Here is a 21,625-nt window from a genome sequence, read left to right as displayed (position 1 = left end):
CTTCATCTGCATTCATCTTGATGCTGTTGCCTAACTCAAAAATATTTTATTTACTCTGCACTTATGACCCCCATGCCGGCGCTGTGCTGTGTTGCGCTGCCTGTCGCCGATCGGGTTAAGTGAATCTGATACCGACTCGTCTGTATCTGTATCTGCGTTTGTGTTTGCTGCATTTGCATCTCTACCGCTGCTGCTGCTGATGCTGAGCTCTTTGTAAGTTTGTTGTCTGTTTGCCTGAGGCTACTCAGAATGTCATTGCAACGACAAACACGAGACAAGCGATCTCTCTCTCTTTCCTCTCCCTCTCTCTCTCTTTCTGTGTTGCCTCTTGACCGTACTCCCCTGCATCTCATCTATGTTGTGTGTGTGCGCTGCAGCTGCTGCGGCAACTAACTCCAAAGATACTTTGAATGTGTGCAGTGATGGATTGTGTCCCTGGCCCCATACATGCTCACTTACTTACATACAAAGCACCCAGCTAAGTTTGCTGCAGTCGTGCATAGGCAGTAGCAAAATCATCATTGCTGCACAGTGGTTCAGCATTCATTTGCAGACCAATTTAAGTCAAAGAGAAAACTTTAGTGTTGTGATGATAGAAAATAAAATATTTTGGGGCTTGATTTGACTTTAAATCGCATAGAGCACCCAGTTTATTTCCAGAGTTTTAAATTGATGTGAACGTTGTCAATATATACAATATATACGTATATTAAAAATGTATTGTATTAAACACCACTTCAAATCTAATTTTATTGAAATTCTAACTTAAAACTTAAGCTTTGTGAATCATTTATTCTCAAATATTGAAGATTAATAACAATAATTTAAAACACATCGGCTTGAGACTTTCAAAAGATTTCTTTTGACGTTTGCTGAAGGCTGCTAAAGTAATAATATTCACTGATGAATCAATATAAAAAAGAACACCTTATATAAAGATTTTCATTGAAAACTTTAAACATTAAATATTTATATTATTTCGCTTTTATTTAATTAATGTTAATAACCAATATTGACATTGATTTATATTCTTATAGTTGCCTTATCCAATATATATTATTAGCGGAATTGCAAACAAATCTCTTCTCTGAAGTTTATATTGAATTATGTTGAAGGTATACTATCATATATTATAAAAAATCAAATTTTGAATTGCAATCACAACAATTATCAATCTGACTGTTTTCTTAAAAAGAGAACTGGCAATGAAATGTATTTATTTTTTATGCAACCACGTCACACTGTGCGATGGAGCTTGACACCGATTCAATGGCAACAGCAGCAACAACAAAAGTGTTTAGTTGCAGTTGCAGATACATTCACACACACACACACACACACACACACATAAACACACATGGTTTGAGTGGTTGAATGTATCTTCTTTTGTATTGCGTCTTGTCGCCGATCTTTAATTGCAGAATTGTGTTGTGCCGACCCATAGATGAGCATGAATGTGCGTTGTTGCTTTTGCTGTGGCTGTGGCTCTGGCTCTGGCGAGTCGGCATTTAGCCCCAGCCCTCTTCCTCCTCAACTCGTCTCATCTTGTCTCGATCGTGGTGATTAATTGACGCTAGTGTCGCACGAGTTGCGCGGGTTTATTAAAAGGATTACAAGATGTGAATGTGCCAAGCGACTCCATAAATGCGACTAGCAACTGGGCGGGGATGTGGGCAACGGCAACGAAATACTTCAGCCCCGTAATAAGATTAATTACGAATGCCTCTCTGGCCCTAAAGAGCCAATATATGTATGTTCGTTTGCCTTATACCAGGAAACTGACGACACAGTGACAATATTTTGACGTGACAATTACAAAACTTAAAGTTTTGCATTGTGTTGGCTCAAGTGTCTCATTAATTAAAAAGCTTTAAGATCTGTCTGTCTACATGTCTGTCTAGTGGAAAAACAATCAGCATAAAGTTCGACGGGGTATTGTACGCTTAATCCCCCAGAGACGTGTCCAAGTGTAATCCTTGCCTGACATTTGCATACGTTTTACATTTTGTATCCTGTTGACACGCGAACCCGGAATAAGTGTCATCAGGGGCGCAAATAATCGACATTTAATAGAAGGGCAACAGCGTTACGCCAATTAGCTGAAAGTGGCCCAAAGGGTCGCACAACAACCATATAGTAATATATATATATTTATAGTTGATCCCGCCCTTCAAAATACAACTGATGAATGAGAGACCCTTTTGCGCCTCATTGGCAAGCATTTCCGTCTGACTTTTGAATTCCTTGTGACTGAAAGTGAAATCCGCAAATGTTCCGCTCAAATATGCAATTTATTTTACTTTTAATGAATCTTTTGTATTTTTTTTTCTTTCTACTTTTAGCATTTTTGCCAATGATGATGATGATGTCATCCGCAGAGTAACAGCAAATGCGCTGAATACGCTGAACACACACACACACCATAAATCAGGGGCCGATCTCTCTGCGCTTATGCTCATGCTCAAGTCTGACAGCTGGAGACCTGACTCCGACTCCGCCGATGCAGACAACGAATGAAGTGGAGCAGCTGCCAGAGATTAGTCAGTTTTAGTGACTGGCGGCGCACTTTAATTCTCTTGGGGCCAGGCCAAGCTGCTCAACTGGTTTTCTGCTCGCCTCCAAGGGGCATCGGGAGCTGCTGCTGCTGCTGAGCTGGAAGTGTGCTCGAAGATCAAGGTGAGTTTCGAAATAGATGCTTAGAATTCAGTACGAAATGCTGCTGCGTTTGCTATTCTTAACAGATCCAGATTCAATTTCGAATAGCAAACATTACATAAGAATCTTATAAAGAAACATGATCAAAACAATGCGTATAACTGTCTTCAGCTTAGAGGTCAGTCACAGTGACAGCAGCGAAATGAAGAATCAGCAATTTTTGCAAAAACCAAAAAAGAGATGCTACAATGAAACCGCAAAATTTATGAAACTCTAAAAATGAAGAGGTCTTAACCCTCATACACACTCTCAAAACCCATTTGTATTCCCATTCGCTGGCGAACCGCAGCCGCAGTGCGATTCTACAAAAGATACAAGATCTTGTTTCTCAGCAAACAGAATTGCTGGCGTTGCACTTACATAAACCAAAAAAGAAAACGCACAATAAACACAACAAAACACTAAGCGCAGCATTGCTTAGCTAACAGGAAATGCAATGTTGCAGCGCAATTTGCCAGAGCAATTTAAAGGAATTCTCAGCAATGCAATGCTGTGTTGTGTTGTGTTGTGTTGTGTTCCCGTAACCCAGCAATAGATTGTCTAGAAAACCAGTTTGCGATGATTGATCGCATGCCAGATCATTATAAGCTCATAATGTTTACTTAGTCACACGTTAGCAGCTGATTTGTTTACTTGTTGCCCACTTGGATCATGCCATGAACCATGAGCACTTAAGTGTTCATATCCACGTTGTCCCAAAGCTCAATCTCAATCCCAATCGAAGTTCGCTGTCAGATATTATATGCCCCATGCCACATGCATGAGTCACGAGTCACGCTTGAGAAAGGTACAACTAAAAAAACGTAGACGACGACGTAAGAGAAAAGGCCCAAAATGACTAAGTGCATATTCATGGCTGCCTTTTTTTTTATTTTCTTTCTTTCGTTTGCTTTGCTGCTGTAAATGGGCCGCCGAAGAATCAAAATAAAAACTCGGAGCGTGACTTGGGTTCCGCTCGCTTTGTCGCTGCTGCTGCCGCTGTCGCCTGTGGTTTGGCTTAATTTGCGGCATAGCGCTGACATTGCCGAAATATATACAATTTGCATAAGTTTGTGCTTTCTTCACACTCCCAATATAGTCTGTCACTTGACATTTATTCGTTGGAACATAGCTGAAGTGTCGGAGCATGCTTTTTGTGACTTATTAGCTAAACAATCTTAACAGCTTATTAAGCATGGTCAGTGATTAGCTGTAGCATGTGGTATAGGTACTATGTAACTATAATACACTTTTTAATACCAGAACTTTCATGCGAGGTACACTTTAAGCTTCCCGGGTGATGTACCCGATTCCCAAGACATCATCCATCGTTATATTCCTGTTAATAGTACAAAAGTAGAACATTAGTGGAACATTGTAATTGAGAGATTTACAGTAACTTACATTACTTTAAACCGGAAGCCATGATAGCTACCTAGGTTTGAGTGTTGAGAAGTCCAACCTCCATTCAGATAGCTTCATCTTGATTTAATTGATTTCAATTTAAATTATATTTTTTTGCGTGTAAGGGCCGAAAGACCAAGAATAATAATTCCCGCAGACTTACTGACCCATCATCTAATATTATCCTGGTGGAATTGTCACCAATGTAATCCAGAAGCCAGCAAGAGCAAATCTGTTAATTTTTAAGATATTTCAATGTATCTTCACTATTGGCACATAAGTAGCATTATATTTGTCTAAAAATAAAGGTAATAATCGTTAAAATTCGAAAAGTCAATTCCAAAGTTTAACTACCCCTGAAATATTCGCCATTTGTCTTTTTGTATGTTGTTTGAATATTTTTAAAGTAAAGCCCAAGTTCTTAGATACTTACGTAAAAGTTTTTAAACAATAGTTCACCAAACAATATTATTTATTTGCTTCTTTCCCAAATGTTTACCAAATTGTTTCTAAGCGAAGCTATGTTTTGGAAAAACAGCTGTTGCTCAGTGTGTACCTATTGCCGTAAAATGAATAAAATACTAAAATGTTCACAGCACATTTTGAGTTAACATGGTTTCTTAACATTCTGTTAACTATCAGGCGCTAAATTTGAAAATCTGAATTCGAGCAACTGAAAAAGTTAAAAGAACATTTTTCTTTATAGTTGCAAATAAAAAACATTGAATCCTTTTTTTTTATAATTTTTAAAGTTTTGTAGTAGTTGATTTTTGGATATATATTCAAATTATGCTTTAATAAATTGTGAATTTTAATTAACTATTATTTATGGAATAAATTGTCAACTTTATCACAGCAATTTTAGTCCTGTGAAGAAGAAAAATTCGAAAATTATAATAATTTGATTAAAGTGCTAAACTTTGTGAATGATATAATGTGCTCACTTTTAAAATAATAATTTTTGTAAATTATTGACATTAAGCAGAGGTATTCAATTTTGCATAGCACAGGACTGCAACTCGCGTTTACAAAACAAACTTTATTTGGCGGTCAACTTTTTGGCTACAGTTACAGCAATCCCACATTCATATGCACATTTATATGAGTATTAAACATAATGATGTTGTGGCAAGTCGTCTTTGTGCGCTTGACCATAGTGAGGCCAAAATGTTTTGGGTCACCTGATATTTAGCAAAATCTGCAAAAGCTACAAATTGTGTATTGAATTATTAATTTTTGTGTGCACAAATTTTGGACAGTAATTACGTTTTATTTTTATTTGCATTTTGTTTGAAATTTTACCTTTTTTATGGATAGAATTTTAACCATTTTTAAACTGATTTAGTATAGAATAATCTAGTTGTATTTGACATGATTGCTTAGAATAATTAGATATAAAGTACAACCGTTTGGACTAACTTATAAAACTAAATTACTTATATAAAAGTGAATCCTACTTGTTAGCTGACTATCAACATTTTACAGATATACACTCAATAATTTCATTATATCTCAATATTTCGTGCAGTGTAAATCTATTTCACAGTGGAACACTGTAATTTCTCCTTCATTTGCCCAACTTTCGCCCAACCGCTAACACTATGTTTGCCGAAAATGTATCTGGCTTTTAATGCAGTGCAATTGGTGGCATGCACGCATGTTGCATGTTGCCATGCTAATTAACAACTCGAGAATAAATTACGAGCGTATGGCTGAAAAATGCGAAAAGGATGCGCGACAGTTTGCGAGTGAGTGCAGAGAGTGGAATGGGAATGTGGATGGTAGTAGCTTTTAGGCACTCTCTGGCCCAACAAAACAATTAAATGCATGACCATTCCATGTTCGCCGACCACAAGGCGTATACGCAATGCGACGCTGGCAGCATTAAGCATTCGCCCCGTGCGCGTGTCTGCCATTGATGGTGACATGTTGTCAACGTTTTAGAAAATTTGTTATGCAAATTGCTTATTAACTTTATGACTGGTCCCTGTGTCCCCTTCAATTGTCGACATTTTCAAAATGTCAATTAGATGCAGCGCCCATAAACAATAGAAAAGCTCTCGTATATCCAACTGAAAAGCGAAAAACACGGCCAGCATTTAAACGTTGCCCCACTCGATGCTGGTACTAGATGCGCTCGCATTAAATGCACATAAAATTGCCAGGCTTCGATTTTAATTTATGTGACACCAGCTACCTGTCGTACCGTGTCGGCCCCAGGAGGTCCTTCGGGAGCTCTACACGGGCGTTTGGCACCGGCGGCCTCTGCTAATGACATTGCCACTATCAGCAATGGCCTTTAGTTTAATTGAAAAATTTCGTTTTGTGTTAGCTAATGGCAGCTCTGTAATTTATGATGCCAGTTCCAGTTGCCGCAGCCTGAACAATTCTTGTTGTTGTTACTGTTGTTGCTGCATCGTTGGTCGATTCTATTGAACTTAAATTATTGAAAATTGCACAGACGAGAGAAAAGTCGTATGTGCTCTAAGTGAGAATAGATTTTTAAAGAGAGTAAGGTTTAAATTTCACAGATTTGCTATAACTATTTCCTATTTTCATTCGATGTCTTTTTTCTAAACAGAATAAAACATTCTTGAAGCAAGAAGCCAATTTAAGACATATTATTTTGTTGTTATGTTTGCAGGCAGATCAATTTTTGACACACCTACGTCCTTCTCCGCCAAATGAAAACTATCGAGTAACAAAATTATGAAGATATAGTATAGTCAATAATAATTTCAGTATTTACGATTCCTGATTTGTTTGCGATCGAATAAAAATTTTAAAAGTTATTTAAGAAATTCCTCTGCATGACAAATTACGCCTACTGCATTCGGGACTTAGCTGCTTTGCCTGACAATCTGGTATATTTTGCATCTCTTTTGGTATGTTTAGAATGTAGTAGTTCATTGATATACCAAATATGAGGTATATTATTTGGTGTATTTTAAGAATAATATCGCACTTATTTGCTTTTATTGGATTTAATGGTTAGCTGGTATCTCACAGTCGATCACACTCGACTGTAGCATTTTTACTTATTTTGGATAAAAATGTTCTCAAAATGGAGATTTGCATTTCACTTTTCCATCTAGGTTTTTTTTTTAATCTGTGTTCGGACTTACCATTGTCATATTTGCGCAAACATTTCAATGCAGCCTTAATCCTAATGCTCTTAAGCTTCCACCTTAGAATTTGCAGTTCAGCATAATTGGTTTTGTGTTCACACAGAAAGTTTGAATAATTGCAAGTTTGCTGGACAAAGTGCAGCAGCTTTGGTTTTCCCTTTGAGCGAATCATAATACAGCAGAAATATTGCGTATAAACTGTGCGTCGAGGCGAGAATTTGAAGTGCGGAGTTTTGTTTGGCGGTTTTTGCAGCATTTTACACGCTAGCATAATTCGCACAACCTTTGTTTTGCTTGACTTTGATGGGTTTGAAGTGGGCATCGCTGTGGGCGTGGCAGAAGTTGCAGCTGCTGCTGCTGCTGCAGTTGTGCGTGCAACAGCAATTGCGATTTCACAGTGAGTGCGTTATTTGATAAGCAAACATTTTAAAGTAGCGAACTAGCAGCATTTAGCAAACACAAACAAAATGCGGATGTGCCCAACGGGCCAATCACAAATGCCAATTTGCATTGCACTCTGTCTCTGCCAGCTGCGTTATTTTTTGTGGGCTTACAAAATACGCGCATGTTTTACTTTCATTAAATCGCGCTACGCGACGTATACGCAACGCGCTTCCATGGACACTTCTGGAGCCTTTTGCTAATCGGCTGCACACAAGCTCAAAACTTTGTGTCAGCGTCAGAAGCGAAGCAAAGATAGACGGGAGAAGAGAGATGGGGTCATGCCTTTTGCCTAAAACTGTTCGTTGCACCTGCTGCTGCGAAATGGCTTCGAAATTTTCCTGGCATGTTGTCGACATTTTTATGGCTGCCGCCGCTACGAAATTCTCCGCTCCGCTCGCTGCAGACACCGTCAGCCACTTGGCTGCCCAATTAAAAGTTTTAGCACATTTTCACTTGGAATTAATTGTCGGTAAACGTAATTCATGTCCGAGACACGAATGCGAAAAAGGCAGCGGCAGCGCCTGCAAAAAGCCAAGGCAAGACATGAAACACATTTTTTGCTGTGCCACATCCAAACACACACACACACATTCATATATATAAGAGTGTGTTGCTGTTGTGCTGCATACTGATGTGTCTTACTGCGAGCAGCAAAAGCGAGGAGCACAAAACCCACTTAGAGTGTTTGCAACATCAAGCAGAGCACATTATTCACTATAAGTAATTATATTAATAACATCATTTGATGCTGCTTAACATTTCATTTCGAGCTCACAAATAAAAAGCTAAGTAAATGGCGGAGTTGAAACCTTGAGAGAGCGCAAGCTTGCAACTGTTTTCAATGTTCTTGCTTGCCACGAGCATTTCTCTGCTGTGGCAAGTGTTCGTCTGTTGGCTGCTCAAAAGAGATTTTCAGTTACTAAGCGACTATCACTTATCATAAGCTTTGTTGCTGTTTGCGTAGCAGTTAATTAACCATCTTGAATGCGACCAAGAATGCAACTGTTCTTAATCAATGCTCTAGACTGCAAATTCTGTTTTGTATCTGGTTCAGTCGGTTTGCAGTTGTTAAATATTTCATAGGATATCGCATCTCTTACCTATCCTTATCCTTATAAAATTCTTTAAAAATTGGCTCACGCTTTTCTCTCTTCCCAATGTGAATATAATGAGTTGGCTTTTTGTTGAGTCTAAAATTTGAAATATAACTGCAAACTTTATCTGTATAATGTATTTAAATAAAATCGTAAACTGACTAATTACAAGAGCAGTTATTAATTGTCTTCTCTTATTATAAGCTACCGCTATTCGTCTAGCGAATAAGTTAATTTTCTTAATTATTACTTCGTCTGTTGACTAATCACTGCTCGTCACTTCTGCAACTATTCCCAATCATTACTCTAGTCTCTAATCTTTACCTCGTATCCGGTAGGATCAATTGATTTTGTTTTATTGATGAATACAAAATGGGATATTTAAAGGAGTGAAATTATGAAGCGAAAAAGGTCTATTCAACTTTAACAAATGAACAATGTGAGGAGTAATAACAACAAATTTTTTTCAAAATTTAAGATTTGCAAAAATAGATCAATTGATTTGCATGCTAAATTCATTCAATATTCATTTTCATAAGCTATAGCTTTTTGCCTTGTGAATAAACAACTCTTCTCTTTCAATTATTACTCTTCAAGCAGATTCTTTATCTATTATCGTTGTCTAATCGCTGAATCTGTTCTCAATCATTGCCTTGGTCTGCAATTTCTCTCTTATATCTGGAAGGATCAATCGATTTTCAGTTACCAGAGTTTGGCTTGTTTAGCATTTCAGTTTGTCTAGCGGTTTAGTTTTTCTTCCTCTGTTATCTTCGTCGATTTTGTGAAGATCATTCGATTGACTAATTATTGCTGTCCACTTCTGCGATAATTCTCAATAATTACTCTCTTTAAACCGACTTCGCATCTAAGACCTAAATGCTTTGAAATTACGACTTGTTTGCGCTCATTAACATATAAGTTGTTCATGCCAAAAAGTGAGCTAGTTACATGGCAATGATTGCGTTTAAAGAACAAGTTGATCTTGCCACAAGTGCACTAGTTGCACTTAATTATCGAGTGCAGCAGGCAGCAAGGCTGGCAGCAAACTGCAATTAAGCCGCTCGAACAATATAAAACTGCTCATAGAGCGCCGCAAATTATGCAACAACATATTCAAAAGTACAAACAACATACGCCCGCAATGCACACCCCCTGCACCCCTTGCATCACGCTGTGTGTTATTAACAGAAAAAGAGTTGAAATAAATGTATGTAAAAATGGAGCAAACACAAAATGCGAGCAGAAGAGAACGGAAGCAACAAACGCAGCCGGCAAAAGTGCAAGAAATCTCCCGTTCACTACGCCTTCAAAGCAAAAAAGGGGGCCAGAGAGAGAGAGAGGGAGGGAAAGGGGAGTAGAAGGGTTATCGTAAGATTCTATGACCGTCTGATGTGCGGCACTGCGGTTGTTTGTCTTCTACGGCAGTTCGCTCCTTTAATCTATATGCAAATTACGCAACCCCTTTTTGAAAGAGTGTGTGTATGTGTGTGTGTGTGGGTGTGCGTAGAGACATGCATATGCATAGAACTGCAGCTAGTAGATGGGGAAGGAGGGGAAGTCATGGGTTTAGCCGGTATCACAAGTTGAGTCGAGTCGCTGATAAAGCCAAACTTAGTTGTGTGTGTGTGTGGTTGTGGTTGTAGCTGTGACTGCGGTTGCGGTTGCGGTTGTCGTTGCGGTGACCCTCGGCCAGTCTGCCACACACTCACTCACAAAATTGACTATCGCTTTGCGCAAAATTTGAATAGTTTCGCCTAAAACAAGTTGTGCATTATTAATAACTTGATGAATATAGTATACAACAGCTTTTTATTAAGTGAGAGAAGAATGGGAGTAACTCTTGCTTAGTGGTTGTAAATTTCATTGACGATAGTCAATTTTTAATTGTGCTGTTATTATTGACAACAATTTGTGGTTTTTAATTATTTACACTCTCTTTCGAGAATCTTTTCGTAAGGTTAAACTGATGAAGGCTTTTTAGGGTTTCCTTTGGTTTCTTTGATTGCCTTTACCAACATCCAGGCGGTGCAGGTGTTTCTGCGCAAGGACAACACCCTGGAGATGCTGCTGAACAAACTGCTGGAGGATGACAATGTTCCGTATCGCAAGAATCGTTTTCAAAACGCGGCATATTACGATTTTCGGTCTTGAGCAGCTGCTCGAAAGGAACACTGTATTTCCCCAGCTGCGCACCAATCTGCTGCAAGCGAAAACTCAATGTAAGCCCCATTCACTTTTTATCAATCTATCGATCAATCTAATCATCTATTTGGTTATTTACAGGAACTCGCCCCACGGAAGCGATTCTCCGGAAACCGCTCAGCTATGACGGTTACTATGCTCAAGCCAAGGCGCGTAAAGAGCTCGGTGCACTGAAAGAAGAGCTACTCGATCCCAAAGATTCCATGTAGTAGTCCTTTGCGAGATCGTCGAAATCCTTAAGCGCATTACCATCGAAGATCAGAATGCTTCCAATAGTGGAGCAGAAACGGAAGCAGCAGCGAATATAAGTGCTGTCTACGAATCTCAGTTAGAGATCACCGATATGTAAATGTCCTCAACGTTATTGTTATTATACGTCCTATCGCGATCGAATCACATGTTATTAGATTTTAGTTCTTAACTACTTTCATATATTTATTGTGTTAGAATGTTTTAATTTTACCAATGTATTTGTACTATTTATTTTATTTTCTCATTTACAAACTACTTCTATTCAACTTCACTCGGGTTTATCTTGAATAATTAAATAATGGAGGATTGTAAAAGTATTTGAATTCAGATAATTGTGGGCAACAGCTTGAAATATTATAAATCAATTATAAACTGTATAGTGTAACACTTTCTCCTGTTGTCTTATATGGTATTTTATATAATATGATTATTTAAAGCACACACACACTCACACACACCAATTTTGTATCATATTTCCGCTAAAGTAAAAAATTACTATAGCTATAACTTGGCAGGATCTTAACGGATTTCAAAAGAACATATATTTTTGTGATCACCTATACCAACACTAGCGGTTGGCATTCAAGGATTTTCAAAAACAAACAAAAAAAATTACTGAAAAATTTTACAAGGGGGTGGCATGCAAAAATTGGCAAAAAATCCATTTTTCCGCATTAACTTCGCCATTTAAAAGACGATTTGGATGTCCTTTTCCAAATCATTAGATATTAACACAAGAATACAGAATATATAAAAATGTCCTTAAAAGTCCTTCAAACGGCCGAGATATAACAAGTTTTTTGTATATAGAAAACTAGTAATATCTCTGAAGTCCTTTGCAGGATCAAGCAAAAATTAGTGTTGAACAATATAATTTTAATAGGGCTACCAACTGGGAAAAGGACATTCAAATCGTCCTGTTACTTTCTGAGATAGCCAGGATTTTATGATTTTCACGATTTCCTTAAGCTCCAAAGCCAAAATTTTACAAGTGTTGGATTCTTAGATGACCCCATAGTTTTTTTGACGTCAATTGATAGATTTCGTTCATACGAATCGAATGCAACAAGTCCTCTCAAAATGCGCAAGGATATGGCCGAGATAGGATAATTTTTGTTATTTATAAACAATGTGTAGTTGCATAATTTTTGTAGCATACTTTGAGGGTGCGATAAATCCAAATCTCATTATGACACCAACCCATAGATGGCGCTACTAAGCAAGTCAGATGGGTAATCTTCTAGATATCTTAGTTTTTTTGATGTCAATTGATAGATTTTGTTCTAATGAATCGAATTGAACAAGTACTGTCAAAATGCGCAAGGAAATGGCAAAATAGGATAATTTTTGTAATTTGTAAGCATCATAATTTTTTGTAGCATACTTTGAGGGTTCAAAAAATCTAATCATTATTGTGACACGAAACCATAGATGGCGCTACTAATCAACTCAATTTGGTAATCTTGATTGGATTTTTAGATATGTATCTTATTATTTTATTATTAAGCTATCAATTCTGTTTAGTATAATAAATTTAATTTTTTTTTATATACATTGATATTTTCTATTTAAATATGCTGTTTTTATTGAGGACTACTTGAATTAAATCTTAATGATTGCTACAATATGTATTAGTTTAAAATACCTAATATTAACTATTTAACTCATTTGTCTTTCTCGAATTTAACTGTATAAAAATAGTTTATTTCTATGTGAATATTGTTCAGCATTCATTTCTGCTTAGTGTGCTATATTTTTTGTATTTGACTCGCAACTTTGCTCAACAAATAAAATCCAGACAAAATGTATTCTCCATTTTGTGTGCTTCACTTTTAAGTTGTGTGCAACTCTAATTGTTTGTTTCCATTTGATTGCTTCACATTGCCAATTTGCCGTGAGACATGAGCATGAAGCTCAGTACTTGCAAGGGCTTCACACAGCACTGCTTCACACACATGCCACACACACACACACAGCTGCCACACAAGTCAACTAATTATGTCAATTGCAAAGCTCGGCCTGACACTTGCCAGCAATTGCCGCACTTAAAGTTTCGCACCATGATGCAGGGAGGAGGGAAGGGAGATGGAGGGACTTCGCATAGTTCACTGCATGCCAAAGAGCAGCAAAAAAGCAGCAGCTGTAGCATCAGCAGCAACAACAGCAACAACTCTGAAGTGGTCCAAGGAGAGTGTCGTCAGTCCTGTCAGCAGTTGCCTGTTTGTTGCCCGTTGCCAGTTAATGATAATGAGAAGCCCTGTCGGCAATGTTTGACGAGCTGCAACAACGAAAACACGCAAAAGACTGTGACACATAAGTGTTGCATATGCAACAGCGAGATGGAGAGAGGGGAGAGGAATGAAAGGGAGGAGAGAGTAATGTGTGTGAAGGCCGCCGCGCGAATTGTGTATGAAATGCAAATACACATTCAATTAGGAAATAACTTTGACGTTGATGTTTGACAATACCACTGACAGTTGACACACACATTGACACACCTCAGTCATACACACACATACTGACACACCTCACTCTCTCACACATACAACTACCTATAGCAACCACATACAGTCAGATATAGTAGGTCAGGGCCAGCCTAAAAGCAGGCTACAAATTGCAACTGTTACTGCAGCTAGTCAGGCCTTAAATAGCCAACCAAAGCAACCACATAGCGTGGCCATTTAGTGACCCAAACAATAGGCACACTCACACTATCCAACTGACACACACATTCATACTTACGTACACTCACATAATAGAAGTACGGGCATACTTGGAAATATTTTAGACAGCCACGTGTAGAAGACAAACAAGAGCACGACTCGAAAATCAAATCACGTAGGACTCGTTATTTATTCAAGTCAATGGAACTGACATTGCCTCACACACAGCCTAAGCTACTACATATTTGGCCTAAATGTGCACTTGGCTAAATGGCCGCAAAAACTTGGAATATGAGCAACAGCAACAGCAGAAGTAGAAGCTAAGAGAAAGAAAAATGCGAAAGGCAAGCAGCAGCAAGTACAACTACAGTCAAATAACAATAACAATTCAATCAAATTGAGCGCGTGTTCTTCTATAGAAATCAACAAATAATAGCAGAACTAGAGATGAGAAGAAGAAGAAAGGAGATGGAGCGGGAGACGCTGACTTCAAAACACTACAAAACCTAGTCGCAAATGTTTTGATTTAACAGAGCACCAAAAGCTCCACGAAGTTTACAGACACCAAACAAAACAGAGAGAGAAACTGTCTAAACAAATTTCTTTCTCTCGATCTGCGACTGCGCATTCTAAGTATACCAATTTAACCGTTAGTTATCTTTATCCATAAAATGTATCTCTATCCGCAAAAGCAGCCCCTGTTGCGATGTTTTTAGACCCTGTTATGAACAGCAGTTGCAGCAGACAAAAAGCTTCAATTGGGACACCTTTGGGAATTCGTATTTTAGATTTGTGAATAACTAACATTGCCCTAACAGACTGTTACAATATTTTATTGTTCATTTATGTTCATTTATATTTGAACAATGTCTAAATTTGATATAAATTGTACATCTGAATTTAAAACTTTAATTGACATTTTCCCTATTCAAAATGAAAAAAAAAATCTTTTTAAAATTAAATTGTGTTTTGTCCTATTTGGTTCTGTACTATACAAATTTTATTTACAAATTGAAAGTAGAATAACTTGTTGGTTAAAAAGATTAAAGATTGAATTAAAAAGATTTTAACTAACTATATTGAATATAAATAACAAAGTCCATATAACATTACCTCTGAACTAAGAATAATTTGTAAACTACATATACAAAATATATTTTAATCTACAATATATTGTTTTTTTTCTTTTCTAAGACGTATTAGATCAAAGAACAAGCTGCGATGCCTCTCAATTATGTATATGAGTTTTCTCTAGATTTATACTATTCCCCCGGATCTTAGTACAATATTTTATTAAATATTCTATACATAGTTAAGGCTGTTGTTACACTAATCCTCCGACATTCTAGTATTCAAGGCCGAGTGGCATAACATGGTTGTTGATAAGTTGCAAAAATGTTGCACACAAAATGCAGAACTTTCTAGTGGTATTTCGATAACCCCCTTCAATATTTGTTGCATCTCTCTGCGTGTGTTTCATATTTTTTGGAATACTCCCATGCATTTTCACAGTCATTTGAACTCGGCGGCACTCGCGAAATGTGCAACATGGTGTAAAGAAATCGCATTAAGCGTTGCAGTTGACTCCGCCGCAAAAAAAATAAATAAAATAATAGTGCATCAATCTGCAAACAAGTATCAAAAATCGAATATACTCGTATACGTTTGGTTGCAAGTTCGAGAGGATTGCACTTTTCTGTGTGTGCAACTGTCGAAGTTAGTTTGCAATGCTTTTGATAATGTTGTTATAAATGAAATTCAATTTGAGTTGCCTAAGTGAATTAAGTGAAGGTTTGCAAGCTTAGTTATAGAAATGAACTTTGAACTGAACAATAATCCTATTGTATGGACAGACTAAGATCTATTCTTTTAAAAACCATACTGAAACATGTATCTAAAACTTACATTATTAATCTATAATATTTCAACCTCTTCTACTTCATGTTTACACTCAAAAATGTATTCATAACTTTTGTAAGCAGTTTAAATCCAGCCAATACTCTATGGTAAACTTCAAAATAAAAAATAAGATAAGATAAGATAAAGAAAATAAATAATAAAATAATTACGTATATTCTTGAGACAGTTATGGCATTAAAACGATTCAAAACTCACTCAAATTCGAAATGCAAAGACAGACATGTAATGCCAACTTAACAATTTATGGTAAACTAAATACAAATCAATCATTACAACAGTTTGAAACCAAAAGTATCAATTGGGAAAGAAGTTAGCTTAACCACAAATCAGCATCGAAAACAGATACGTAATGCGAATCCGTCTCTGTAATTGCATCTGTAACTGTTGTTGGTTGCAACTATTGTTTTCGTTGCCTTGACTATGTTTGTTTTGTTGGCATTGACAGGCAAAACGTAGTCAAAAAGCAACTTTAGCCGTATTGATGCTCTTATTTGCATTTTTTACTGCAAACTTGAAATCGATTTCATATGCTGCCCATGGAAACTTCGGGCGTGCCGAGTTACGTGTAGCTATCTGTATGTTTATATAGAACAGTCAGTCAGCCAGTGAAATGACTGTGATGCGTTTTATTGGCCCAGCATTGTCGTGCTATCGTCCTGGTTTCGTTTGCACAGCTATAGCTAGCCATTGCGCATTGTGGCGTATACGTAATATTTACCTATCTACGTATAATATATCTTAATGCGGCTGCTTCAATGTCAACATCGTTGTCAATGTCGTAGCATGATGCAAGCATTTAATTCTGTGTGTTCACTTTCTTGTTTTGTATTGTTGTTGTTGCAATGTTCACTTACGTTTCGTTTCCGTCCGGTCTTGTCAAGCATATCCGCCTGATATGGCGTCTGATTTCCGCTTTGCGCTTCAGCGAGCTGCGAATGACGGCGAACGAGCTATTGCCGAGATTGACAGCTCGCCCGCCTGTCTGTCTCCCTCCCTATCTCTCTCTCTCTCTCTCTCCCTCTGTTACTATCTACATTTTCTATCCTGCCTCTCCTCTGGCTGGCCATCAATCCGTGTGTGTCCTGACTGCGGCATCTTAGCGACCTTCAAAGTGAAAGTTTTCGCTTTCGACTTCGCTGCTTGTCCTCTCCATTTCGCTTGCCCCTGCCACACTGGACTCTGCCACTAACAACCTTTTTGCTTGCTGCTGCTTTCGCTGACATTGAAAGCACATTTCGCATTTCTGATTCAGACTCTTAGCGTGTGCAATCGTCCGTGATTAAATCAGTATGTTAGAGTTGAGTGTGCGAGTCTGTGTTGCATTCCTAAATGTTTTTTGACATTTTAATTCCATGCTGTTTGCTGTATTTCAATTTAGGATTGCGATTTTAATAAGATTTATCATAGCATTAGTTGCAGCTTCTATAAGCTTAAGCTGCTTTAGAAATCCTAAAAGATTATTATTTAAGCATAATAATATGTCAAGCGTTAATTTGTAATTTAAGATTTTAAAGTGAAAATATATGTATAGTTAGTTCAAGGAGTTGAAAGGAGTTGAACGTGGATAAATTTTTAATTAAACGTGATATGCGTAAAATTTATAGTAATAGTGTCAGCAAATTTGTTATTCATAGCCAATGTTGTATAAAGCACTCAAAGGCGTTTCTTTAGATGAAAAAGGCAGGCTGACAATATTGTGTCGATTGTTGGGATATCAAGATCAATACTGTCGAAGTAAATTTCATAAAACTACATTCATTGTAGAGGCAACGACTCGTTTATATTATTCTTGAATATAATTTTGTGAAGTGAAAATTGAAAATGGTTGAAAAAAACGACCTGGAATTGTCCTTCGATATGCACAAGGACGAGGTAAATAATATTCACCAAAAATATAATTATCTATTAATGCTGCGTGTTAATCGCGTTTAGTTGAGTTGTTCCAATGTGATGAAAATACCCCATGAAATGCGTTGCAACTTTATAAAGACAACGAAACATTGTGACATTTATTTGGGTTTTACAAACTACCTCAAGTTTGTCGAGTGCAGTAAAAAAGGATACTTCGCGTATTGATGAAATATTATCCTGTTGTGGACTGGCCGTTCTTTTCTTCTACTTGGTGCTGTTCGTTGCCATTGTTGCCGATCGATTGTAAGTTGTTGAAGATGTTTCATTTGTTCGTTTACGAGATAAATCGTTGGATTGCAGTTACAGTCCTGCTCTGAAGGCAACAGCGAAGAAAATGCATATGAGCGAACATTTGGCTGGTGTAACCTTGCTGGCCGTTGGTAACAGTACCTCTGACTTTTTGGGTCAAATGCAAAGCACACATATAGATCAGGTATTCACATATATGATGGCGAATGCCATACTCGTCACACTCATCTCTGGCGGACTCGTTTGCTATCTGTGGCCCACTCAGTTGCCCAAGTATGAGACTGTACGGACTCTTCTATTCTTTATGCTGGGCGCCGTTTCTGTGGAGTATATGTACACAACAGATTCCAGCATATCGGTGATCGAATGCTCATGTAAATATCTTTTCTTATTTTTCGATTTTATCTTTTTTTGTAGTGATTTATTTTTTTAGATAATATTTTTTACCTAAGAGTTTACTTTTTCTTATTTTAAATTTAACAATTTTATTTGTTGGTATAAAATGTTCTCATATCGCGACGATTATAGTAATTATGAGCTTAAAGGTTATCAGCATGTCAAGTACACCGAAAACTAAAGTGTATTTTATGTAAGACACTTTTAGTCTATGAAATTCACTTATAAATAGATTTATTTTAATATAATATTTTTAATAAGGTGTCCCAAAGTTATAAAACTACTTTTTTTGTAATTAAAAATTTTATATTTACAAAAAAAATTCAGTTCGCCCGAGCAGGGGACTTGAACCCTGGACCCTTGGATTAAAAGTCCAATGCTCTACCGACTGAGCTACCCGGGCATATGTTTTCCCGCTAGAAATAGCGCTAGATGCTATCGCAATAACAAGAATTTAATATTTCGCCAAATCATCAATAATAATTTAACAAATACCATTTCTTTTGCAGTAATTATCTTTTTATATGTTGTCTATTTGATTATCGAAATTATCGAGGGATATATTGAAAAGGTTGCTGACCGCGGCATTGTCATCCTGGAGTCGAGGATGCAATATTCACATGCTCCTCGATCCACAAGATCGACATCCATTCGTCGCTCCTCCACATCGTTTAGTTCCAAGGAAAAGGAACGCAACACCATCAACACTCAGGCCACACGAATGGTGGACTATCGCGTGGCAAATCCAAAGAACGAACTTCTCCTCGAAGGCTTCGTGGAGACCATACAACCGATCGAAGAGGAATATTGGAGGAATTCTGGATATGCCGTACGCGTTGCCCTCCTCATACTTGCCCCCTTGGTGTTCTTTTGCAAGTTGCTGATGCCGATTGTGAATTTGGAGAGCAGACGCCACGGCTGGTCAAAGCTGCTCAACTGCATCCAAATTGTAATCACGCCGCTGTTTGTCACCGGACTTTTTTTTTTCGTAGTGTCAATGAGATTTTCACTCGTAATGTGCTTTCAACTTTTAATAACCGTTCCGGTTGCTGTGGCTGTATTCAAAAACTCCCGCACGGATTTGCCACCGCCTTATCATTTTGTAAGTGATCCTCGATCCTCGACTCAAGTGTGATGCTCATCTCCAATTATTTCAACAGGGTTTCGTCATCCTTAGCTACGTTGGATCCATTCTGTTGCTCTACATTTGCACTAACGAAATGAATGAAATATTGAATGTGGTTGGATTAGTTTTCGGATTGTCGGCTGAATTCATTGCCTCCACCATTAGTTGTTGGGGCTCCTCGATGTGTACGATTGTCATCAACTGTGTTCTTGCTCAGCATGGCTACGGTGCCATGGCCATCGCCGCCAGTTACGCTGGTCCCTATTTCAGTGAGTACATTAAAAGTTATGACTTTCAATGTGATCATCTGATTGACTTAGGTTTTATTATGGCCATGGGATTCGTACCCGCTTATCGGCACATTTTGGGCACTTATGATGGCTCGGCTAACGGCTTTTATCTGGTTGCTTATGTCTTTCTTATTATCTCTCTATCGAGCTCCTTGATTTGGTCACTGCTATTCAATTTCTATGGACGTCGCTCGGTTGGTATCTACAACTTTATAATCTATATGCTGTACATTATTTATTGTGCTCTATGCGAAATGGAACTCATACATTCTTATGCTCTGGACTCTGAAATCAAAATTGTCTAAGGATTAGCTTGACTTTTATACAACTTATACAATATACGAAATATTATAATGGCGCTTAATTGTTGAGTAATAAATTGCAAGATACAACTTTTGTTATTACTCGTACAATATCAGGAATCTTGTCATTATTCTCATTCTGACTTGTTGGCCAACAGCCATTAAATGTCATTGAATTGATTTTTCTTTAGTCGACTTTCTGCCATTGGGAATCTATGTAGCGTAAAGCATAAGCATGGAATTCTTAGAAATTCATATTAAACATATTGATATATATTTGTATTTGTACTCGAATAAGTCGGTTTGAGTTTGCGTGTGTAAGTGTCATCGGCTTTCATAGTCTATTAATTTTATTAGTGGCATTAGCAGTCATCCGTACAAACATTAAAGTTATCTATGATTGTCTGGTAAAAAAAATTTTGTATGCACATTTATTTTATTATAGCAAATTTGAATTGGGCACTCAACTAGTCGCAACGTTCTGCACATGACAGTAAAGGCCGAAAAAATGCTCTTTTCATAATAATGCAGTGCAACTAAATAAATACATTGTAGACTTCAAAATGCACTGTAATTATGGTAAGTGATTCATGTTTTTATTTTTTTGTTTAAGAATTAAATAATTCAAGAAATTTAATAGGCGGGTTTGAATTTGACGTGAAGCAAAGATTTCATTGCCTTGGATCGTTGTTGGAACCCAAATGCAGCAATGTAACCTTGTTGCTGCTATAAATAGTATCTGCTAAAAATGTCGCATGCGATTTTTGTGCTATGTTATTGAACAGTGCGTGATTTGCTTGCTGTAAATGTAAAGAGCGGCTATTGAAAAATAAAGCTAATTTTGTGTTACATTATTTCTAGTGTAAAATGTTGTTACTGCCACTAAGCTACGTTTTTAATTTATAACGCTTATGCTCGCATTGTCGATGGACTCAGTGTAATACACTGCAACCGTAATAAGATCCCCAAAGCCTCAAACTTTTTTGCTTAGTGCAAGTAACGTCGAGTCGCACATTTTTTATGATTTATTTGTTGCATAAGTGCACGTTAGTAGCCATCGTTGCCAGCAACTCAGAGACCCACTTCAGGTGAGACTGTGCCCGCCGAGGAGTATGCAACGTGCCGTGGCTGCTACAGTCAAGCCCTGTAATAAATGGCCACCCGGCTGCTGCTTAAGTGACCGTTGGGCGAAGCATTAACAATTTTTAATGCCACGAAAATGCGCGCAATGACCTAAGTAAGGTAGTGCGTCTGCTGAAGAAATGCGGAATATAGAATACCAAAAAATCAAGTGAAACTGGTAGTGAAAGATATTAATGAAGTCAGAATTAACAAACCATATTTTATGCTGAGTAAAAGTCGTAAAATCTATAAAATTTAAAATAAAAAAGTTCTTGTCAGAAGTGGGATTCGAACCCACGCCTACAGAGTAGACTGCGACCTGAACGCAGCGCCTTAGACCACTCGGCCATCCTGACATGTGGAAGCGTTGCGGCCACGAAGTCTTCATGTGAGAAAACTCATTTATTTTAGTTGAATAAAACAACAAA

At 37.5% G+C, this 21,625-nt stretch overlaps 1 protein-coding gene and 2 non-coding genes across 3 annotated transcripts; 1 reads left to right on the top strand and 2 right to left on the bottom strand.

Moving 5' to 3' along the window:
* The first annotated feature begins 17,511 nt into the window (after positions 1-17,511).
* Positions 17,512-20,183, top strand: LOC133843985 (mitochondrial sodium/calcium exchanger protein-like). The gene is made up of 6 exons (XM_062277764.1): positions 17,512-17,673; positions 17,734-17,955; positions 18,013-18,335; positions 18,867-19,459; positions 19,518-19,752; positions 19,804-20,183. The coding sequence occupies exons 3-6, from the start codon at positions 18,047-18,049 to the stop codon at positions 20,076-20,078; spliced, it is 1,392 nt and encodes a 463-aa protein (XP_062133748.1). The 5' UTR covers positions 17,512-17,673; positions 17,734-17,955; positions 18,013-18,046; the 3' UTR covers positions 20,079-20,183.
* Trnak-uuu (transfer RNA lysine (anticodon UUU)) lies at positions 18,687-18,760 on the bottom strand. Its single transcript has one exon. It is a non-coding gene; the product is annotated as a tRNA-Lys (tRNA).
* Positions 20,184-21,470: 1,287 nt separating the features above from the next.
* Positions 21,471-21,553, bottom strand: Trnal-cag (transfer RNA leucine (anticodon CAG)). The gene has a single exon. It is a non-coding gene; the product is annotated as a tRNA-Leu (tRNA).
* Between the last annotated feature and the right edge of the window lie 72 nt (positions 21,554-21,625).

The sequence above is a fragment of the Drosophila sulfurigaster genome, chromosome 3, assembly GCF_023558435.1.
Source record: "Drosophila sulfurigaster albostrigata strain 15112-1811.04 chromosome 3, ASM2355843v2, whole genome shotgun sequence".
In the NCBI taxonomy this organism is placed as follows: domain Eukaryota; kingdom Metazoa; phylum Arthropoda; class Insecta; order Diptera; family Drosophilidae; genus Drosophila; species Drosophila sulfurigaster.
Note: the sequence above shows the minus strand (reverse complement) of the source record. Positions and strands in the feature narration are given on the sequence as shown.

Bases quoted from the DNA above. Each gene is read 5' to 3' on its own strand.
- LOC133843985 (XM_062277764.1), top strand. From the start codon at position 18,047: ATGCATATGAGCGAACATTTGGCTGGTGTAACCTTGCTGGCCGTTGGT. The intron at 18,336-18,866 runs GTAAATATCTTT...TTTCTTTTGCAG, and splicing joins ATCGGTGATCGAATGCTCAT to TAATTATCTTTTTATATGTT. The intron at 19,753-19,803 runs GTGAGTACATTA...TGATTGACTTAG, and splicing joins TTACGCTGGTCCCTATTTCA to GTTTTATTATGGCCATGGGA.